The following is a 24,034-nucleotide window of genomic DNA, read 5'->3' on the forward strand; positions in this document are numbered from 1 at the left end:
CTCCAACTCGTAAAATATCATTAACAGAGACGCCTACAGTTTTTCCAACTTTATTATTCCAGTTGTATTCTTGTATATCAGGCAGTTTCCTAACAACTAGAAGGCGTTAAAAGGGATAATTGTACTACTACACTTCTAAATCGGGAAATAAAGGTTTTACTTATTTTTTAGATGTTTATTTATGGTGATGAGTTAGTTGATAGGAGTGAGAATAACAGTTTTCATGATATTCACCGAAATAAAATCACTAAGTAAGTGGTTATTTATAATTTTTCGAATAAGAAATTGAAGTTTTTAGAAGAACATTATCTCGATTACTATTAGCTCGATTATAATATATATAATCGATTATAACTCGATTATAACCTGTAAGTGAAGAACACAAACTAGTAAAAACGTATTTATTGGTGCCAACGTTTCGGACAAAATTTCAGATTTCATCAGAGTGTCTGGAGGCAGGTCCAGCACCGAGTACCCCAAGTGCATGTACTCTTGTAGGACCTGCCTCCAAACGGCCTGATGAAGGTCTTTTTTTTCCGAAACTTTGGCACTAATAAATAAGTTTTTACTTGTTAGTGTCACATTTAGAAATGATGTAAACAATTATCCCTTTTAACGCCTTCTAGTTGTTAGGAAACTGCCTGATATACATGGGCACAACCGGAATAATAAAGTAGGAAAAACTTTAGGCGTCTCTATTAATGATATTTTATGAGTTGGAGCATGAGTTGTATTTTTAAGTTGACACTCTTCAATTAATTAGTTTCATTGACATTTCGATGTTTGTATTTTATTTATATTTTTTTATTTTGATTGTTTAAACAAAATGTTGGCATTAATTAATAAGTATTAACTAGTCTGTGTTCTTCACTAACCGCACCTCCAACCATATTCCAAGCATATAGGAGTATAATATATATTATAGAAGCCAGTGCCCCTCCATAACACTAGTCAACCTTCCACCGAGAATAATTTTGACTACTGTTGAATTAAGCCGTGTACTTAATTAGACAGAATAATGTACATTGCATCAGTAAAGTATATTAAGAACAACACTACTCTAGTAGAGCTAATTGCATTCGTCGACAGCTCTTATTAAGGACATGATCAGAACTCTGCCTGAAAAGGTAATGACTATATGATCGTTGTCGCTACAAACCCATTTTGTTCTTAGACTAACAACGGCTGGTTTTACTAGGTTATTATTATTATCATTTTTTTAGTTTGTAGTTATTTCACTTAAAATGCCCATTTTAGAGCCATAGTAAAAAAAAAGGTGTTATTTGAAGAATGTAGCTTTGACAATTGTCCTAATCTAGATTTAGATTAGCATAAAAAATTAAATTTTCAATCTTTGCAAACTATCAGAAGTTAATCTTATTCGTATCTATAACATTCTAAAGTATTTAAGCTAATTTTTTATTCCATACTCAATATTATGGAAACTATCTACGGCGTCAAAATCATTAAGCATCCTTTTCTTTTTAAAGTATAGCAAAAAGGAGCCTTCATGTAGGTTCGTACGTATAATAGTAATCGAGATAATGTTCTTCTAAAAACTTCAATTTCTGATTCGAATAACTATAAATAACCATTTTGTGATTTTATTTCGGTTAATATCATGAAAACTGTTATTCTTACGAAGTATACTATTAGAACTTAAATTTAACAAGCTTTATTTGGCGTAAATTCAGTCGTCACTAAACCTAAAAGTTCTTGAGATATCAAACTTCTCTCAAGATTACTCATTTTCGGCAAAAATCTCGCTAAAACACTTTTTTATGCTGTTCTGGAGAAATACCTGATAATAATCATACGAATAATCTTGAAGAAAGTTTAGTACCTCAAGATCTATCAGACATAAAAACGTCTTTAAATACTGAAAATAGAGCTACTTAATTCACTTTGTAGTTCATGATAATATTTTTCGTAGAAATAACAGTTTCAATGATTTCAAAGTGGTGATTTATAATTTATTTTATGAATGTTTATAACCTTAATTGGCGTTGTCGAAGAATGAAATTAGCTGATCTAGAGTATTGTTGTTCTTAATACGCTATACTGATGCAATATGAAATAGATTTGTCTTGACCCAACACGAGTCAATATTATCATCAAACTAAATTGGATTTTCAAAACTAAAAAAATGTACAGTGCCAGTTTGATCACAGTTTTGACTCATGTTGTTACAGACCTACTGTCGAATTCGAAATTTGGAGGCGATAGACTTATGAATTATAAAACCATAAACATTTGTCCTCTTTCGATTCCGTCATTGAAACAAATCTGTTAAAACTTTCGTTTATAGTGTCAATATTGTCTCACTCATGCTTATTCCAACCTTTTATAGTTTTAGAACATTAATTTTTGTCAGTAAAGTTTCGAATATTTTACATTTAATTTTTTTAAATTTATTTACTGGCATTGCTACGCTATTGCTATATTTTAAGATGTATATACATTAATTGAACACTAATGAAACTTTGATATCAATTAATATACACGCGAAGAGATAAGACAGTAACTATAAAAACATAAATGGTAAGAGCTAAATTCCCTGTATAATCGTTAACTCTGATCCAATTTAGGTATTATTATTATTATACAATTTGATTACATATGAAGTCATGTATATATTACATAAAATATGAATAGTTTTCATATAATAACCCTCATTGTGCTTCAATATTAGAACTGTATTGAAACAATTTAGAATAACGGACATCTTAAAGTGTGGTAAAACTTTTTAGAAGTGAAACAAATTTGATATTTGTTTTTAGCACCTCGAGAAACACCTTTAAAATTTTCCTAAAAATAGGTAAATAAAGTATTCTTGCCCAAATTATTGCCTTACATTGATTTCTTTTGAACTCCTCCCCCCCCCCAAAAAAAATAGAATTAACTTCAACATGACTCGACAAATCTACCGTAAACTTGGCCGTGGCTTAGGGTTCTAAAAGCCCCACCAATTAAACAAATTAGAACCGGAGATATTAAATAAAACGCTTGAAAAGTTTTTCTTTATTTGAAACTAACGTTCCGCTCTTATAAGAGCATTTATCTAATCTAATCTAAAGTTATAAATTTCCCAAAAAATGTAGGTTAAAAGAGGAGACATTAAGCTTTCCAACGGTTGTATTAACATAGGAAATGGATGAAATACAAAGGAGGTATGAACGATAGTTACTGGAATAAAAAAAAAATGATCCCAGTAAAAATGGTACTTGAGGTTTTTTTTACTGGCACAACACGCGCATGAAGCTGCCCTTGGCCTGCTCAACGGCCGCCAACCATCTTTCTCTATCTTCTGTAAGGGTAACTGGGATCCTCAGTTGTTGCAGATCCCGCCTCACAGCATCCCTCCATCGGCCCTTCGGCCTACCACGTTGCCGCACACCATCCGGAACGTAACTGTACGGTTTATGTGCCACTCTTTCCTCGCTCATCCTTATTACATGGTCAAGCCATTTTAGCCTATGCATCCTTATGTACGAGGAGATGCTACATTCCTTTTAGAGCCCAAAAAGTTCAGCATTTTTTCTTTCTTCGCCAATTACCATTCTCGCATACGGGCCCTAAGATTCTCCTCAGAATTACTCATCAAACCTGTCTAGCAGGTTAATGCTTTTATTGTTCAGGGTCCAAGTTTCTCCACCGTATGCGGCGACTGGCCTTATCAGCGTTTTGTACAGGGTGGACTTGGTGGTACGGCTTCCAAGTTTGCTTTTACAATGGAGAAATAAGCTCTATTTCCATCAGCAATTCTGCTTCTAACTTCTTCTTTATCATGGTTCTCATTGATAATAGATAAGGTGAGAAAAACTTCTTACCACTTCGAAATTATAGGGGCCCATTACAAGGCGACTCTGCCTCTGGCCAGAGGCTTCTTACCCAACAGCATAATCTTGGTTTTTTCCTGCAGGCCCATCCTCTTTGCTTCGACATCCATCGCTTCGAAAATGGTCCTAATGTTCTGCAGGGATCTACCGAAGATGACAACGTCCTCTGCCTAGGCCAGAACTTGGGTCATCTTCGTGAATACTGTTCCTTCCTGATTTATTTCTGCTCTATTTATGATTGCTTGTAGAGCGATATTAAAAAGGAGAGGATCTATTGGGTCACCCTTTCTTAGACCACATACCACTTCAAAAGGCTCTGATAATCCACAGGATTTTACTTGGCAGGTTGTGCTGTGTTTCACTAGGAAGCCCCAGTTCATACATAGCCACTATGAGCTCACTCCTTACGATTGTATCATAGGCAGCATGAAAATCAATGAATAGCATCCAAGTTGTCTGCTGATGTTCCTTCATCTTCTCAGAGATTTGCCTCAGGGCGAAGATTTGATCAATAGTAGACCTATTGGGCTGGAATCCACCTTGATAATCACCCAGTTTCCGTTCAACATACGGAAGGAGCCTATTATACATGGATATGGAGAAAAAAAATTATATGCAATGTTAAGAAAACTAATCCCTTGATATATAGGGAGATGGTCAGGGTTGCGGTCAATAGTGAAACAAAAATAGTTTACAACTATTTATTTTCTATTTATTAATTTATTGGAAATTAAATAGTTGTAAACTATTTTTGTTTCACTATTGACCGCAACCCTGACCATCTCCCTATATATCAATTTTTACGGTCAACTATACATACATATATAATCCCTTGATAGTTGCTCCAATTCGTTTTAAATGACCTACTTTACTGAAATCCTCATTATTTTTTTTAGTTTTTAGGGAATAAAAAAAATTATTTAATAGACACAATAATATTTTAAGTGACAAATCAATTGGCGTATAGTAACCATGAAAAACGGTATACTTTTTTTGAGATAGGCACCAAAAATGCTTAACTTTGTTAATATTTTTTTGTTTACTGAAACAATAGGGCCAGCCTGTATTGTTCCCGGGAAAATGCTGAATATTTAGCAAAAAGATCATCACAATCGGATGAACAGTATTGCTGTGTATAAAGTTCAAACAAAGAAATATTAATTTTATGTATTAAATTAAAATTTACAACTATAAAAAAAAAAAAAATAAATATATTTTTTTCGTAACCTCTTTTATTATTAAATTAATACAATACGTACATATACATACATAATAGAAATGATCAATGTATACTACTATAACATTGCCATGCATTGCCTTGTGGCATTATGAGGTTAGTTGTAGGGTCCAATTAAGGTTGTTAAAATCATGTAGCTAACACCAGTGGATTATTGGAACGGGAGGGGAAATAAATACAATAAATATATAAATATAATATTGATAAATGTTTCACATCGCATGTTAATCTTGGGAAGGAACCACCCAATGGTCATATATAACATATCTTTGATATCTTGATTTCGTGTGATATATATTATTTGGAGAATTGTAATCAAATGTGTTATCTAAGGGTTCCTCAGTTGTTTAGATTTACATATATTTTTAATTATTATAACATTTTATTGTATGAATACAAATGATCCGATCAAAGGCGAACGGTTGTTGGACTCGGCAGTGAATGTGTCAGTACCTGCCGGCCTTTCCAACCAGGTCAAGAATTCGGTCTCGATAAGGAAATGCTATTCCCGCTGGATAGAGGTCAAGGTGTCACTATGTGTGAATTCATCACTTTTTTTTTTTTAAAAATGTTTTCAAGTGATATTTAAACGAAACTCTAACGAGTTTTAAAAAATATGCATAGGTTAAAAATATACAATTTATAATTCGTTTGAAAATGTAAATTTAAATCTGGTCTATAGCTTAAGCAAGCATTGGAGATCTCTTTATCGTTTTTTTTTTTTGATTTTCGAAAATAGAATCTTAAGTCCAGAGTAGGTGAAATTTTTTATTTCTCTATTGCTATAAAAAATTGTATTGCAGGGTTCCTTGAGATAGTCTCTGACAATGAGAACTAGTTATTTATTTATTTCAAATTAACAAAATTGGAGATAGTTTAATTTATATTTCTCTATTACAATGAGGAAAAACCTTATATTAAAGACCATTCAATTGTGTATTATAATATAGATACCAAATAAATATTTTAAAAAGTAATAAATAATTTAAAATAAATAAAAAAGAAACATTGCAGTGTCGCCCAACTGCGATTGAGTAGCTACACACACAACATACTAAATCTAATTGAACTTAAATTATATAGATATAGTGATTAATTATTAAAATAAATTATTATGTATATTAAATAAACTACTTAATCTTTGCCCTTTAGTGCTGAAGATATGGGGTAATTTCAGGAGCAATTTATTATGTATATTAAATAAACTACTTAATCTTTGCCCTTTAGTGCTGAAGATATGGGGTAATTTCAGGAGCAATTTATTATGTATATTAAATAATACTGTGTTTTATTATAATAGTACTACTATTGTAGTATATGATTTTTTTCTTACTGTTTTAGTTCTTTAATAGTTTTCTATTTCAATATTTTCATTTTTTTCTTCTATTTTTTATAAAATTAATCATTGGTTTCTTCTATTATTAACCTATATATCTAAATTTAACTCTCTCTTTGTATAAAAATAGTTAAAATTCTAAGTATATACATTTGTATAAAAATCCTATATAGTCATACACAATTCTATTTAGTTAAAGTCCAAAAAAAAAAAATAAATTAAAAGTAATAAATATATACGTGATAATTATACTTACATATTATACATATATTACATATTATACAATTGGCATGACTATGCAAACAATAAAGTTGCGAAACGTCGCCTGGATATAGTTTTTATTATTGACTGATCCTCAAGACCCACAAGTATATATTCATATATTAAAAATTAATATATATAAAAGTAGTACTTTCTAACAACCAGCAAAACAAATATCAATCAATTTATTTCAGCAAATATCATGAAAACTACTACTCCTACGAAGATACACTTTATTAACTACTTTATAAATTATTTACATTAAGCTAGCTTTAATTTGAGCGCTAATATATCTGTACATTGAATTATTTTTGAGATATACATTTCTGAAAATAAATTCCTTAACATTTTCATGAAATGTTGCTTTTTAGAAAGCTATATCTCGAGAGCTATTGACCGTAAATAGCTCTATTAGGGCTCATATTTTAGCAAATTTACTCTGCTTTAAATGACGTTTTCTTATATTTCTTAGTTTTGTTGGTAGTTTCAAAGATATAGTGCTCCGAATGAAGAATATTTTTTTTTAACATTTTGACTCAGTCGCCATTTTTTATTCACCCTAACTATACTTGGCAGATTCATCCATTTTGACTAGTAATTATACATAGTTTTCATTAAAGTAATAAAAAATTGGGGTTATATAGCTGCCTTTTTTTCTTCTGGACTCTTATACTATTAGCTATGTTATATTTACTTCGCCTCTCTGTTTCATCCTTTACACCTAACTCTTCACCTTAGTTATAACTATTTATAACTTATTCTTCTAAAATTTATTAGTCCAGATATGAGTTTAGAACTTTATCACACCTAATTGCGTGTATTAGTAACTAGTTTCTAGTCCACCTACATGTATACTTCCTTATATTATTTCTTTTTTTTATATACTTTATAAACAAAACAACTGTTTTTTACTTTTAATGTTCTGTCAATTCTATAATGTTTCTATTTTGTTTTTTCATTTAGCCCTGACGAAACCTTGCTAAGCGGGGCGAAACGTTGGTCAACAATTAATAGTTTTATTTTACTATTTTGATACCTTTATTCCCGCCAACCGGACCCTCTTCTTAAGATATTTTTTTATATCGTCAAGTGTTTATTCGATTGTTGTGATTAAATAAATATTTGGGTATTGTAACACATTTACATTATAAATGTAAAAATGATATGTGTCATGGATTGTGAGTATATACACAATGATACTATAAACACACTTCTATTTAAGTGCATTTTTTCTCCTCTTGGGCTCTTGTACTGTCCGTATCTACACAGTACGTAGACCTCGCAGAAGCAGCCAACATCCGTTTCTTTAAGGAGCTTTAGCAACAAATAAATGAGATTAAAATAATTTAAAGATTTTTTTTTTATTATTTATTTATTGTAATTTACAACTGTACAAAATAATGCAACAGGTAAATATGTAGTATGTTTCATATACACTTGAAAATCTTGGGAAGGGACCACCCATTGGTGGTACTTCAAACATTAATTTAAACTAGAAGGTCCCGTGGCCATCTTCTAATTTAAAGATAAATAAGTAATCGATAAATTTCCATGCAGGTGATAATGCCTGTTGCTTTATCACGACATCTGTTGTATTAGGTCTTCTTGGGAACCTAGAATCCTTGTGCTCGTTTCTAGACAGCTGTTTCCATTCAGAGAATGTTAGAACTCAATGGACCCAATATATTATAAACACGCACAATTATAATAATCAGATTAATCCCTTTATGGTCAGCTATTTAATATAAGGAGTGAGGCTGACCTTACGCTGGCCTGGAAAGGTCCTTCATGCTTGAAGGACTCAATTTTCTTTCATTACCCTGTACGTTGAATGTGATATTGTTTTCAGTTGGAGTCTTAATATCATTATCTTTCGTTGACAAACTAATATTAATATTTTTTTTGTGCATAGGTGATGGTGCAATGAAGATCGAAGGCGTATTGGAGGAAGGTGATAATCACCTGGAAACATCACCTAGCCCAGGTAAACTTAAAATGTTTTTTTATGAAGAAATTATTTTATAGCCTACTTAGGTTTAATATTAGAAATTAAAACATATTTCATTATTTTTAAATAATACAAATCCGATTAGTAAAATAAAATGCATTATCGAGATCTACTTGCTAAAACAATTTTTATGTATAATAAACATTTAGTTAGCTCTGATCTACGCCTCACACGTGGGGGATAGAGTGGGCTCAGGGATCCTCAGGTCGATTATTTACACAATTGATTGTATATTAGAGTGTAAATGTGACTAGAGAATATATTATTTTATATTTTATGTTATTTTATTTATTTATTTTTCATACAGATAGTTTGATTATGTTCATTTTGTTTATTCTTCTGTTTGTATATATTTTAAGAGTTTTTTTATTAATTTATTTTATTTTAGTATGTATGAGAACATTCATCACTATTACCTATTGCCCAGAGCTGTGTGGAAGATTGTAATATCTATCAATAAATAAAATAATATAAAAAAAATAAACATTTAGCCAATTCAGGGCTTTGTTGAAATTGATATACACCAGGAGCAATGGCTGCTCGTACCTAAAATTAGTGGAAGTACCAGACCCGGCAAGAATGGTATTAGGGTGGAATCGATCAATTGGCTAGCTGACAGTTAATGATGGTAGAAATAACAATGGACTATACTTAGAGTATTAATTGTATTTTATACCAAAGAAATAATTATACAAGTATTATGTAGAAAAATGGTAATTTTTTTTTTTTTATCCCTCCTTATAACATATACTTCAATGCATTTCCAAACTGACCAATTTCTTTTACATATCTATTAATTTATTTATAATTATTGTTGGACTTACATGCCCATTGATCAACAATAAATATAATATTTATAAATAGGTTATATATTAATTTATTGTTAGAGAGTGGGTAACTTCAATATTGAAGTCAATAGTTGACCTCATCATCAACACAACACTGGTGTTCAGGTTATCATTGATTGTATTTGTAGAAGTGACCGAGTGCAGTTTCATGAGAAGACACTTCAAAAGTAACGTGTAATATTCAGAACATCATGAAATTAAATAAATACTCACTACAATAATTAGGGGAAAAAAAAACAACTCGGAAAGCCCATAAAATGTAGTTTCACAGCAGAAGTCAATATAAACATTTATTTCGACACTATCTCCTCTTCGGTAGTGATTTTTATCCTAATTGTTGTAGTGAGTATTTATGGAATTTATACTGTTCTAGGGATTACACATTACTTTTGAAATTGTTCTCATGAAACCGCATTCATCACTTCTATGAATACAATCATTGATAACCTTAAAAATATTATCAATGATGAGTTAATAAATGGCCGTGGATTATATTTATGAGTAGATGGTTGGGGGTGCAATCAGTTAAGAACAAAAATAAGTAACAACTTGTTTATTAGGGCCAACGTTATCAGAAAACTATTACCGATAAAGACGGGAAATGAATGGAACAGTTTTATATCAATGATGTGATAAGTAATAGCAAACTAAAATTTCCCTCATTCTCTGTTATTGTAGGAGTGGAAAATGTCCGAGGTACATTCTGATCATAGGAGAAGAAAGCGCCTCTGCTATAGTAATCTATAGTTAACGTAGTATTGTTTGTATAGTGCATAATATAGTAACATTCTATGGAAAATTGAAACTTTATTGCAATTATCTTATTTTATTTTGTTATACATAGCTGGAAATATATATGTAGAAAATGTGAGGACCTGTTGATCAACTAGCGGAGAGGATGGGCATTCGGTCCCGTTCTAATATCCTGCTGGCCGTGACCCCTCTTCGCCTGCAGCGGATAAACGGGAACTACAAAATAATGAAATAATCGACTAAAAACAATTTTAAAAAGTACTTATTACATTTCTTACGAATATTCTAAACAAATACAAAAGAATAAAAATATAGATAGATAGAAAATAAATTTTAAAAAAGTGGAGAAGATAGTAGGGGGGGGGGGGGAGAAGAGGGGTAGTGGTGCAGTCAGCAAAAAACACAAATAAACAATTATTTATTCGTGCCGACGTTTGGACCTGAATTTTAGATCTTATCAGGGCTACAAAACAAAAAGAGATAACAACCATCATTCAGAGAAACATAAAAATAAGAGGAAATAATAAAATAATAAATATGGAAATATACATAACGGTAAATTGATAATAAAAAATAGTTGATTAATTACCGTGGAATTAGACAGTATCAGATTGATAACAGTGAAAGATGGAACATAATTTATATAGTTAAGAAGATATGTATGAGAAGCAATATATAAGTAGTACCTAAAAAACTGAAAAACAATTTTAATCAACATAATTAACTATATGACAGAGAAATGAAATATATGATACATGGGTACGAAAGTTATGATGTTGAGTAAAATTAAAAAACTTTTTAATTATTTAGATGAGTAAAAAACATTAGTTAAATAAAGAGTAGAGCGTAGTTAAAAACAATATTTTAGAAAAGGAATACAGAGGAAGAACAAATACGGAGATTAGGAAATAAAGAACGTAAGAATATTAGATATGAGAGAAAGAACATAAAGCGTCGGCCGAGATTGTGTGTCGAAACGTCGGCACGAATAAATAATTTTTTGTTTATTTGTCTTTTTTTTTCTTATCACAATCCTCCCCCCCCATTATCTTGACCATCTTCCCCACTTATTAATCTACGATCAACTATCTACACCTCATTATAAAAATCAATTTCATTCTGGGACACGGTCCCGTCAGACATAAATGTTCAATTAAAAGGAAACAAGTATCCGTAAACACTGTAAAATAAATTCTTATTCTCAATAAAAAATAAATGAACTGCAAAGTAAAAAATAAATAAAATAAAATAATCAATCCACATGTAAAAAATATATACGAGCAAATCAACGTTAAAACCGTATTATTATCAAATTTACTTCAGTGAAAGTAATATACTCTAGCTGCCATTAATACTTTAAACTGCATACTACGTCGACAAGCAGTTCCTTCAAGATCTAATGTAACCATCGTAAGAATAAATATAAAAACAAAAGAAAAGAAAAACACGATATAATTATGATCTCGTAACAGGTAATACTCGTAAACATCGTAAACCATTATAAGCCATTGTAATAGCAGGAAATACCAACATAGTCGTAATTAACGAATAAAAAATACTGCCTCATTAATCTTAACGGTTTCATGCACTTCCGTTGCATATTTGAAATTCTTAACAGTATTCTCGTATAAATATTATTGTTGAGGAAATTTCATTATCTTACATAATTAAAATGATGGATGGACAATATAGATAATAAGCAATTTAAAATATCATTCAGTCATGCAAGACCTTCCTTAATATATCTTGCATAAAGCAATTAATTATAGATATTAAATAAAATATAATTAGCTTATATATAATCTTTTCACTTCTTTAAAACTGGTTTTATATAACTATTTACAATTTACATTAACACGAATTTTAATAATAAAAGAAATAAGAATTTAGACAAAAATAAATCAATTATATGCCTGACATGATTGTACAGAAGATTAAAAATTTAGATAAAAATTTGGTTAAATTTTTTGACCTCGGCAATATGTTTTCAAATTTTTAGACGCGAAGTGTAAATTTATATTTAACGTATGCTTATTTATTAGTAGTAATGTTATTTGTTAAAATTATTAAAAATGAAAGTATAATACTAGGGCTAGAATACAGGATCAGAACTATGGGAGGAGGCAAGCCACAGTCAATAAGGTTGTGATATTTCAACACGGAAAAGGCCAATGGAACTAAAGTTTTAAGAACATTATATATAATTATACCAGTACTTTATTAGTTAGTATAATTAATAATTTTTTCACTTCTAGAGGGGGGAAGGGCAGCTGCCCCCTGATGTAATAAAAGCCCAAATGTTGGACATTTAAAGAAATAATATCCAACGTTTCGGAGTATTGACATTAAGTGAGACTTAACTTGGATACAAATTAATTTATTTCCAGATACACCGTTTAATTTTGAACGAATTATGTAGTCGCCTTCTGAAATTCGAAAATTTTAATGTTCTCGGCACTTTTTAATATTTAAATTAAGCTACAAAATATTCTCGTTTTTATCGATGGATCTATCTTTTTTTTTTAATTTATTTAATTAATGTAATTTACAACTGTATAAATAATAAATAAAATAAGTAATTCTGTGGACTGTTTCATTTACACTTGATTAAAAGTGTACACATTGAATCTTGAGAAGGAACCACCCTTTAATGGTGCTTCAAGCATTAATTTAAATTAGAAGATCCCGTGGCCATCTTCTTTTCAGATGCCTCGGAGGATTATCAGGGATTGTTAAGGATTAGAGATTAAGAACTAATGGGTTAGGATGGATAAGGAGTTTGGAATGAAAAGACGCATATCTGTTTTGGGCCAAATCTGGAACGAGTGGGATGTTAAGTTCTTTGTGGATGGGTTTATTTGTAACGTAATAAGGAGCATCAAGGATATTTGATTGTAAGAATTGGATGTGAGAGGAATTTGACGGTTTGGTAGAGCCCCATAACTCAGTTCCATATGTCCTAATTGGTCTGTTTATTGTTGTGTATACTAATTTTTTGTAGTGAATGGGAAGTTTAGAGCGTTTGTCAAGAAGGTGTAGCAATCGAAATCTACGAGCAGTTTCTTTTCGTTTCAGTCGTATGTGGATTCCATGTAAGTCTCTTGTCAAGATGGAGTCCCAAGTATCGAATCTGTTCAACAGGCGTTAGGGATCTATCTTAAGATATTTTTTTCTTGAATTTTATAATAAACCCCAACTTACTTATTGTATCTTTTTATTTTTAACTTTTTGAAATGAAGCTCTTTTTTGGTTTTTAAAGATCAGTCTGTAATAAAACAATTCTATTGTGGCAACGTTTCGAAACGCTATTGTTCTCATAGTCATATCAGTTGTTTTGTAACTGAGTTCTCTACATAACTAATAACAACTAGAACCAACTAGCTCATGTTTTTGAGGGATGCTGATGAATATAAAAACAATTAAGTTTCGAAAAGTCGCTTCAATATAGTTGTTTTATTAATGACGCCCTCAAGAACCGACTGTATATTCATACTAGAAACTAATTTAAATGATTAATATAAGATAAACAATAAATAAAATTGGTTATTGTATTAATTACTGTAAAGGTCATCTATAACATAATATGAGAAGCTTCCTTCTTTTTTAATATTCTATTTTTAAAAAAATACTATTTTTTTTTTTAATTTTCAGAAATTAACACCGATATTCTAGGCAGAATAGATATTAATAAAATAAACTAATTTTAATGATCCCTATAATTAACCATACATCTTTAAAATGCATATTATACCTCTTAGCAAAACAACAAAAAATTATTCAAAAACATCTGTTTATTAATTAATTTAAAAGAAAAGTAAAATAAAATCAAAATATCTCGATTTTTATTTAGTTCATTACATACACATCCTGTTTTCTTTTAAAATAGTAATTACGAGTATTTGATTTATTACTTTTTCGAATAGAAGGGTTGTTGTTTTGGTGGTTGAGGGATTTGATCTCATTGATCGAACAGGGAATGTTATCAAATGAGTCGTTACAGAGTAACTTTCGCCGTGGAAGTCATTACAAAAACAATGCCATTGAATAGTCCTCATATCCTGATATCTAGTTTATATTAGATTATTGAATAAGACGTTATTTTAATAATAAGGAAGATAATCCGGGTGGACGTCAATAAAGATACAAAATAGTTTTTAATAAACTCTTTATTGATGACCAACCATTCGACCCACTTTGCATGGCTTTTTAAGGGCTGTAAACATTGTAAGCAATGATAAAACACTTACAATAAATAGAAATGGAGTAAAACGTTATATAAAAGGAAAGAAACAAATTACGTTGCAAAAAATATAAATATAGATCAATAGAAGACTAATTAATAATAGTTACAGTAATGAGTGATAAATTTGTAAATATAGAACTATAGTAATGAATAGTAAAACAATATTTATTAGTAATATTGACGAACAGTTAAAAATTATTAAAAAGATTGATAAAGTAAACGTGGTAGACGTAAGTTAGGTGCAATAACAGATAAAAGTGGTGGGTGAAAAGTATAAGTAAAGAAATAAAAAACGATAATCGAGGAAAATAATAAAGATGTATACCTCGGGATAGGAGGTTTAAAAGTGAAGGGGGTTAAGAGAGGGAAACCTAAGCTACCCACTTTTAGATTCGTAAGAAATGTTGGTTACCCACAAATATTCTATTTATTATTTTGTACTTCTATTAACCGTCACCCAGAGTATCTTCCTATAATATACTAATCGGATCTATAAAACAAAATGACTGTTTTTCAAGCAAATATTTGTATTATTATTTCTTAGATATAAAATAAAATTAATCCTCAAAGTATAGTCCATTGTTATCTATCATTAGCCATCTGCTAGCCAATTGCTCGATCCCACCCAGATACCATTGCTTTGATTACCATTGAACCACTGGATGGTTCTCAAAGAACTCTTGAACCGGAATTTCTACTTATTTTTTTCCCTAGAAGGAAATGGGTCATGGATTGAAAAAATCCGATGGTGCGAGGTCTGGACTATATGCTGGATGAGGCAGGAGTTCGGACCCATGAAGTTCTTTAAACTTTTCTTTGGTTCGATAGGAAGTGTGAGGACGAGGATTATCTTGTTAGAATAAATTGATCCTTTTCGGTTGATCAAAACACGATAACGCTCTCACAAATTCGCGTACAATCTTTCTAGTTCGGCATCCTTCAGAAACAAATTCGTGATGAATAACATATTCAAAATTATATTCAAACGCAAAGCATCGTTTTTTTTTTTCAAATTGCCACCTTATTGTAACCGGAAAAGGAGTTTGACTGCGATCTAGCCATTGCTCATGGGTACTTGGATTTCGCAAGTAAACCTACTTTTCAGCTGACAATCTTCCGGTAAAATCTCATACCAGAAGGGGTTTTCAATAAAGTTTCACAAATTTCTAACGTCTTAGCTGATTGGTGAGGAGTAAGTTCGCGAGGGACCAGTCTACTGTTCTTTTCCACCTTCCTCATGGAGAGTATCTTTCGACATACCTCATTCCCTGGCAAGTTCGCGAGTACTTGTCGACGTATTTGACTCAACTGCTTATTGCAGAACCTCATCAACACCCATTCATGGGAGCCCTTCTTCCTTTCCAACGTTGTATCTCTACTGGTAATTTTTTCAAACCAACGCCGCGCAGTGCGCTGGTCAAGGTCACCATTTTTTTCCAATAATGCCATAAAATTATGAGAATTTCTAGGACACTTTTAAGTTTCTTCTTTGATACAAATACTAAACTGAGGTTTCTTTTGAAGAAGTCCAATGGGATTAAGCAAGCTTAGAGGTATTATTAAGTATTAGTTAAGTTAAGTATTTTGATAAAACGGTATTTTTTTACGGACGAATGATAATCATTTACAGTCAACTATCAATTTTTTTAGGTATCACAGGTAGGTATAAAACTATGTATTGTTAACCATCATTTCGCACTACTTTGCAGGTCTTCGTCAGGGCTGTCTTTATTGAAACATGATTAACAACTGAATTGTCTTTATATTAAGTGAAAGTCATCTTTGTTTAGATTAAGACAGCCCTGACTGAGTTTTATTGACCGTAACCCGGAATATTTTCCTACAATAAACTTACAGTGAACTATTAATCTTCAATTTTTGTTAGAAAAGTTCCTATTTTATTTTTTCACAAAAAATTTTGTTCTGATTACTTTATTGATGTAATTATAAACTTTTGAAGTGTATTATTTTTATCAACAATTATTTAAATTATACATAATGTGTAATGCAGATATTCCTTAATTTAAAGTTTATTTTCCAAGTCGTGGTTGTCAAATTATTTTTCTTGATAGGATATCGCCTTGAGTTCTTTAAAGTAATTCTTAAAAATATTTCTGTCGTTGTTTGGCGAACATTTTTTAGTACCACTCGTCCTTTATAATTAGTGGAATTTTTATTGAAATTTAGGGATTGGTTAGATGGAATATATTCTTGTTTTGAATACCTGCTGGGATCTCTAAAAATCATAGTTTTATTTTTTTTATAATTCCATTATTCTGAGATGCATTAAGTTTTGTGTTCAAATATAAATTGATAAAATGATGATTAAACACCAATAATTCTGATAAACATGTACGTACTCAAATTTTTGTTAAAACGCTCTTATAAATAATAAACAAGAGGAAAAATGTTAAAATGATTTTTAAAAAATAATTATCTTGAACTTTAGCGTTAAAGTAACGAGATAAATACAAAATAAAGAAAAGTTTGATCAGTCAAGTTGCTGTTTATATTTCCTCTAATTGTTGATAATTTTAAATAAATGAGAAAAAGTTTTTAAATTTTCACGAAATAAAATCTATGAAAATATTTAAGAGTATATCAGAGAAATACATTTAGTTTAATCAAGAAAATTTATTATGTCTATTTAAAAATAATGATAAAAATGTTTTTTACTTTATCTAGCACATATGGAGTAAATACTAATTATTTTCATAAGAATAAATATGTACATTACTTTAAATAGTAATTCTTCCGTATTAACTTCTAATTTACATTTTCTCTACGAATACCTGGCATTTACCGGAAGAAGATGACTAAATCTCTATTGCAGGATGACCTTACAACAACAGAATCCTTGTGCAACTCCGCTTTCTCAAGTATTAAAAACCTTCCACAACAATAATGCAAGATGCAGATTGCATAACATCCATTATTCACGGATCCCCTTTGAAATTTTATCTTTTTTAAAAATATTTTCTTTCCTGAGATATTCCCATCATATTTACAGAATTCCAGAAACATAAGTAATACAAAAATGAGCTTGATCGAAAACTTGAATATCGGAGAATAGTCTAAAGAAATTTAACTTGATCTCTTTTGGTGAGATATTTTTTTTTTACTTATGAAAAGTTAGTTATGATTCGAGACAGTATTTTTGTGAAATTGTTTCTTTAGTTCTTTAGCTTCTAATTCCGCCAAACTTTGAATCGAAATTCGAATAATGAAAAAGACGTTCAAATAACACAAATTTATATTTCAAAAAAATTGCACATTTTGGGGTTTATTCATAAATTTGCACGTTTTGTATTTTTTCTGCACAAAATTGCACGTTTTACTCCATTTGGATTATTTTTGTAGCATAGTATTTAATGCTTGAACTAAATTACTCTTATTATACTCATATAGGTGTTTATATACCAATATTTATTCATTTTAATATTTTTTTTCAAATCAAATTTATATTTTACAATTGACAAACTTGAGGTAAAGCATTGGATCGATAAACATATGAAGAGTCAAATTCAACCGAAAAAAAGAACAATTAAACTCAAGAGATGAATGTTCTTGAAATAATATTGACCAGTGATTTCGGGTAAATTTAGTTAAATTTCCTTTATATTGAGTGTTAGCAGACATATGTACGTCTTATAGTTTTAGAATTATTATATATTTAAAAAAAAATAAAACTTTTTATCCGAATGACTTGAAATTAACATTTTGTGAATTTATTTTGTAAAATATCTAAAAACTACTACTCATACAAAGATAATGGTAATAAATTATTTTATGGTAAATTAAACTAGCTTCAATTTGAGTGCTGCCAGACATTTGTACGTCTTATGAGTTCTAAAATAATGTTTTTTATAAATCAAACTTATTGTCTGAACATTTATAAATCAATTTATTTTAGCAAATATCAAGAAAACTACTACTCCTACAAAGATAAAGTTCATAAATTACTTTATAGTACATTAAACTAGCTTTAATGTGATTGCTAATAGACATATATACATCACATAGTTCCTGAGATATAGATTTCTCAAAATAAATACACTAACTACTAATCTTTCTGTACATTTTTATGAAATGTTGCTTTTTAAAAAGCTATATCTCAAGAACTATTGAACGTAAATAGCTCTATTAGGGCTAATATTTCAGCAAATTTATTCTGCTTTTAATAATGTCCTCTTAGGTTTTCTAGTATTGTTTTTAATTTTAAAGATATAGAGCTATGAATGAAAAATAAATTTTCTTTAACGCTTTGATTCAGCCACCATTTTTTATTCCCCCTACCTATATTTGGCAGACTCATAAATTTAGACTAGTAATTATACATAGTTTTTATTAAACTAATCAAAGATTGGGGTGAAATAACTGCCTTTTTTTCTCTCCGGCTCTTGTACTATCACGATCTGATCTACGCTTAAGTGTAGCACTAAATGACCAGGACGATTTTTATTGGTTATAACCCTTTTCTCTGAATGACTATATTCTTTTTATGGTACAATTACTCTTAGAACATTTACTTTATAACCAAACAATTACAGAGATATACCTTCACCTACTCTATAAGATACTTCTTAGAATCCTATCGAACTGACAAACGACACGGTAATTAAATTCGATTTTCGAATTCGGAATATTTCGGCAAATCTGACAATCTATCCATAGACGAATTATTAATCATGAAACGTCGAAATCATTAATCCCCATAACCTAATAAACATCTCAAAAATCTGCTTAAATCACTAATCTCAACATTTTACTTTCACCCGTCGAAACGAAATCAGCACAAGTGTATCCTACCGTCTCTCTCTTGTGTTAGAACTGCTACGACAGAGAATTGTCACGTGATGTACCTTTAGGAGTTCTGTGGCTTACTGACTGGGCATCCCACTCTATCAACATATAATTATTAATTCAAAACATTGACTAACAAAATAAACAAACTGGTTGCGCACCAGTCCAGTTTCTAAAGGATTTTCCTAAAGCTATAAAATGCCAGTTTCGGCTTGATTTAGGTGATTGTTTAATTGAAAGGAAAAGGAAATTCTGTAAATTAAATCCAAATACTGCACAAAAAATAAATTTATATAATTGTCAATAGTGTAAATAAAGTATATATTTATGATAGGTCTTCTTCAAAAAATATTTTTTTTGTTATATCTTTATTGACATTTACAGCTGTATATGATAATACATGCAGTAAATTTAATGTAAGATCATAATGGCATTGTATAGAAATATAGAGAAACTACACACTGGTAGCACTCTTATAACGTTTTTTCATTAGAAGGTCTCGTGGCCAACTTCTTTTCAGACACCTCGGAGGATTGTCAGAAATGGAAGAGGAAGTGAGGTTAGAAACTAGTGGGTTTGGGTGGTTAGGGAGTTTATGATGGAAGGATTGATATCTGGTTCAGGCTAGATTGATTACACATGGAATATTAAGGCGTTTATGGATGATTTTAGTAATAAAAAAATAAATAAATATTTTTCTGGTAATAATAAGTCAATGATTTTTCTACTGGATGAAAACAAATAATGTCTATCTTAAGTCGAGGAAGAAAGTTGTATAGGTGATGGTTCTAGTCGAATAACGGCAAAATATCGCAGTCCCCTAGAAGATTAAGACCTGTGTGGGCAATCGTGAGCAGACATTGTGCAAGAGAGACGTACTCCAATACATCGGGTTGCTATAACACACAGCATACCCATCAATCCATAATTGGACATTACAATACATTAACATTTTTCATTTTTCAAAAATAATCATCAATATATTAAATACAATACTCTTTGAATACATTTTTGTTTCTTAAAAATTGTTTATTCCTATATATATATAAATCATCCATCAGGACCTCAATGTCCCATATGTTGCCGATTTGGCCAGAACCAGATACTAATCCTTCCATGATAAACTTCCCAACCACCCAAACCAACTTGTTTCTAACCTGGCTTCTCCTTCATTACCTAATCCTCCTGAATCCTTACCTAATCCGTCTGAAAAGAAGATGGTATCGAGATCTTCTCATCTAAAAATGTTTTTGGAGTTCTATCAATGGGTAGATTCTCCACATGTTTGTATCATGTCATTGTATTGCTTACAACAAATTTACTTGATGTATATATATTTATACAGTTGTAAATAGCAATAAATAAATTATTTTAAAAAAATATTTTTTATTATATTATTATTTTTAAAAATTCCTTCTATTCTAGTATTTGATTTATTAACATGTGTTTAGATAAGAAGCATTGCATGCCACAAAGGTGTTACAAAAAGCAGGGATAGGAGTTTCAACCCTCCCAATAATTTGAAACCTGAAAAGTTGACAAATTTGAGGTTTAAGCACATACTTCAGATAGTTAAACTTGTGATAAACATCATTCATAGTTGTAATACTACTCTATTTAGCTTAAACGCTAGCTAGAGTGGCCAATTTTTAATCTTTAGGATGAGAGCAAATTATAGAGAATACTTTGGAAATTGGAAAATCCGATCAAAATTGTTAAAATTTTTTAGATTCTATCCCCCCCCCCAGTATCTTATTGCAGCTAAGCCTATGATTACGTATAAAGAAAAAAACTATAAATAAAAGAAATTTCAAGAAATCTCCCTCGCCTCTCCCCCTCCTTCTCTGATTTTTTTATTTTTACAAAGGAATGCATCTGAGTCTATATTAGTGATAAAGTATGACGTAAATAAGTGCTTTTGAAGTGAAGAGGGGCTATATTTCTGGATCAGCGGTTCGGATAATAATGCTATTAACTCATCGCTCAAATTTATAGTACTTAAATCGAGTTATGAGGCATGCAGATGATTTGACACAGAATTATAACGAGATTGTTTATATTACTAGAATGTTGATGATTAAGTGTGTAATGACTATAAGGAACATGGTCCGGGTGCGGTAAGAAAATACTCAGTACAAAAACTCTTTATTAGGAACTAAAGTTTCACTCCACTTTGTAGAGCTTCATCAGGGCTAAAAGAAGATACAAACAACTAAAAATATACTAACAGTATAAGAGAATAATATTACATAAAATAAAAGTTAAAGTAAGGTGGTGTTAAAAAAGAAATAAAAATGAAAAAAAAGATCTAATTGTTGATCAATTAATCTTTTTATCGCACCTGAATAATTAATTTTTATTGATAATTAATTCGATAATTATTTATTACTTTTAATAATTTTAATTTTTTTTGTTACTGCACCCATCTTCCGTTTATAAATTATCAAGATTTTTAGTTACTGCCTGTCATGCTTAACCGCAGAGATTTAATACTTTTCATAATAATTATAGGTAAATAGATTAATATTTGTAGATGAATAATAATAATCGTTATAATAATATATTTATTAAATAAAAATTAGTTAATAAATGCATACTATTTATTAACTGAGTAAATATTCCATACGTACCAGCTTAAGATTTACATACAATCATAGCACAAGTCTTAAATGAACAAAACTATACGTAAAAGACAATCAACATAAAAATTCTACAGCTACTTATTTATTTATATATAAATAAATAATATGTGTATTTAAATGATGCTATGTTTTAATGTTTTAGTAGATCAATGGGGAAACTGCTCTATAGGCAACTACACACTGATTTTTTCTCATTAAATAAATGCATGTGACAAACACACAGTATAAGTCGTCTGTAGCTCAGGGAGTTGAGGTGTAGATAACCACTGTATGTCGGAAATGACCAGGAATGGGTCTTAAAAATAAAACGTATTTAACGTATGCAACAAAGGTTTTTTTTACCTCTAAAGTTCAAAGTCTTTCACAGTCCTTGCAAGTCCTCCCCAGTTATAAATATATATTTTCGTAATTACCTGTCTTAATCAATATGGGTCTCAGTTAATCAAATAAAATGTTATCCAATATCAAAAATTAGAGTTATATTTTAATTTAAATATTAAAATGTGCGAGCTTATTGCTTCTATATGAGATATTAATGAATCGCTCTACACACTATCTCCTATAATTATAAAGCAACGTCGTGAAAACATGAAAATATTTGTATGGAGGGAAGGTGGTATTTCATTCTTGCTGCTCGTTGGCCTAGCACATCTGCAAATTCGTTTATCTCGATGGCTCTCAGACGTTCCTCTCATTTTATTTTAAACTTTACTAGAGCAACTTCTTTTCTGTAAAATCGATACATACAGTCTTTTTATATCTGCATATTTGGCCAAGATCCAATTTAATTCCGTTGGATCTTCATGAAATTATTTTATGATTTTTAAGTTTGCGTATTATTCATTTTTATTATTTGAAGATAACACATACCCATTTTACGTTTGACACAACTCCCAGTCCCATCACAGCTATTGGCATAAACAAATGTTCGGTTTTACCACCGTAGATATACAAATATAAACGTTTATTTATTTATTTTTTCAAATGTAATGCAAAATATATTTTTTAAAAATAAAAAAAAAATTATTTGCATTATTTTTACATTAATGTTATAGCAATCCCATGTCATTTTTTTGTTATAAATTTTACCCATACAATATATATTTTTATGTTCAACCTTGATTCCAAAAGACGTGGGGTTTTCAAAACAGCACTTCATTCTAATTTATCTGATAGGTATCATTTATTCAATAAATAGTTTTTAATTACATTTTATGATAAATGGTATTTTTTTGACAGTGCCGTTTCCGTTATATTTCATTTTTTATTTTGTATTATATCACGTTATTTTTTTTATTATTTCCGTAATTGATAGTGTAGTTTCGTTATTTTTTTACAATGTGATTGCAGTAATCAGTCCTATTTCCTTATAATTTCTTAAATTAAAATACTAAATCATCTTCTATAGTTTTAGATTTTGAATATTGCTGTCATTTCAGTGTTTAAAACAAAACAAAAAATCAAATATTTTTGCCGTAGGAGTTACCTGCAGTCATATTACAATTTTTGAATTTTTGTATACTAAACCTAAATGAATTATCGATTTTTTAAAATATTTGGTTGATTATTGGCCTAAGAATTATAAAAAAAGAGGCGTAGGTATTTTCATTTTTATTTAAGTAGCTATAATTGTCAGGTCGAGTTATTATCAATCATATCTGACATCGAAAAACATTTAAATCGATAACGAAAATTGCATCAGAACACTTCTTTTTCATTAGTAATTTTTCATTAAAACTCATTGCATAATTGGTATTGCATTAATAATATGAAAATCATAAATAGAAATTTAGAAAAAATTAATTTTGAGAGATATTAAAATTTTTGTAATAATATCGGATATTATTATCGTTAATCTATCAATGTATTATGTATTAATTTCTTGTTTCAAGGTATGATTGTGATGGATGAAATTTTTGTAAACAATATGAATATTTTAAGGTCTCCTCGATAGTGATGGCTGAAACATTTGAGTAAAATTTTACTGTGCGAATTCATCAAAAAAGGTTTTGGTTTTATAATTATGAGAGATAGTTGACCGTGGATGATAAATGAGGAGAAGAT

At 29.9% G+C, this 24,034-nt stretch overlaps 1 protein-coding gene across 4 annotated transcripts in view; it reads left to right on the plus strand.

Moving 5' to 3' along the window:
- LOC106677752 (echinoderm microtubule-associated protein-like 2) overlaps positions 1 to 24,034 on the plus strand; it is a 211,255-nt gene that overhangs the window by 24,628 nt on the left and 162,593 nt on the right. For all 4 annotated transcript variants that reach the window (XM_014415850.3, XM_014415847.3, XM_014415848.3 and 1 more), the window contains exon 2: positions 8,586 to 8,657. In XM_014415850.3, coding sequence (XP_014271336.1) covers positions 8,597 to 8,657 — 61 coding nt within the window. In that variant the 5' untranslated portion in view covers positions 8,586 to 8,596. The remainder of the gene's footprint in view (positions 1 to 8,585; positions 8,658 to 24,034) is intronic.

The sequence above is a fragment of the Halyomorpha halys genome, unplaced genomic scaffold (genome assembly GCF_000696795.3).
Source record: "Halyomorpha halys isolate HHAL.00 unplaced genomic scaffold, Hhal_1.1 Scaffold107.1, whole genome shotgun sequence".
Lineage (NCBI taxonomy): Eukaryota > Metazoa > Arthropoda > Insecta > Hemiptera > Pentatomidae > Halyomorpha > Halyomorpha halys.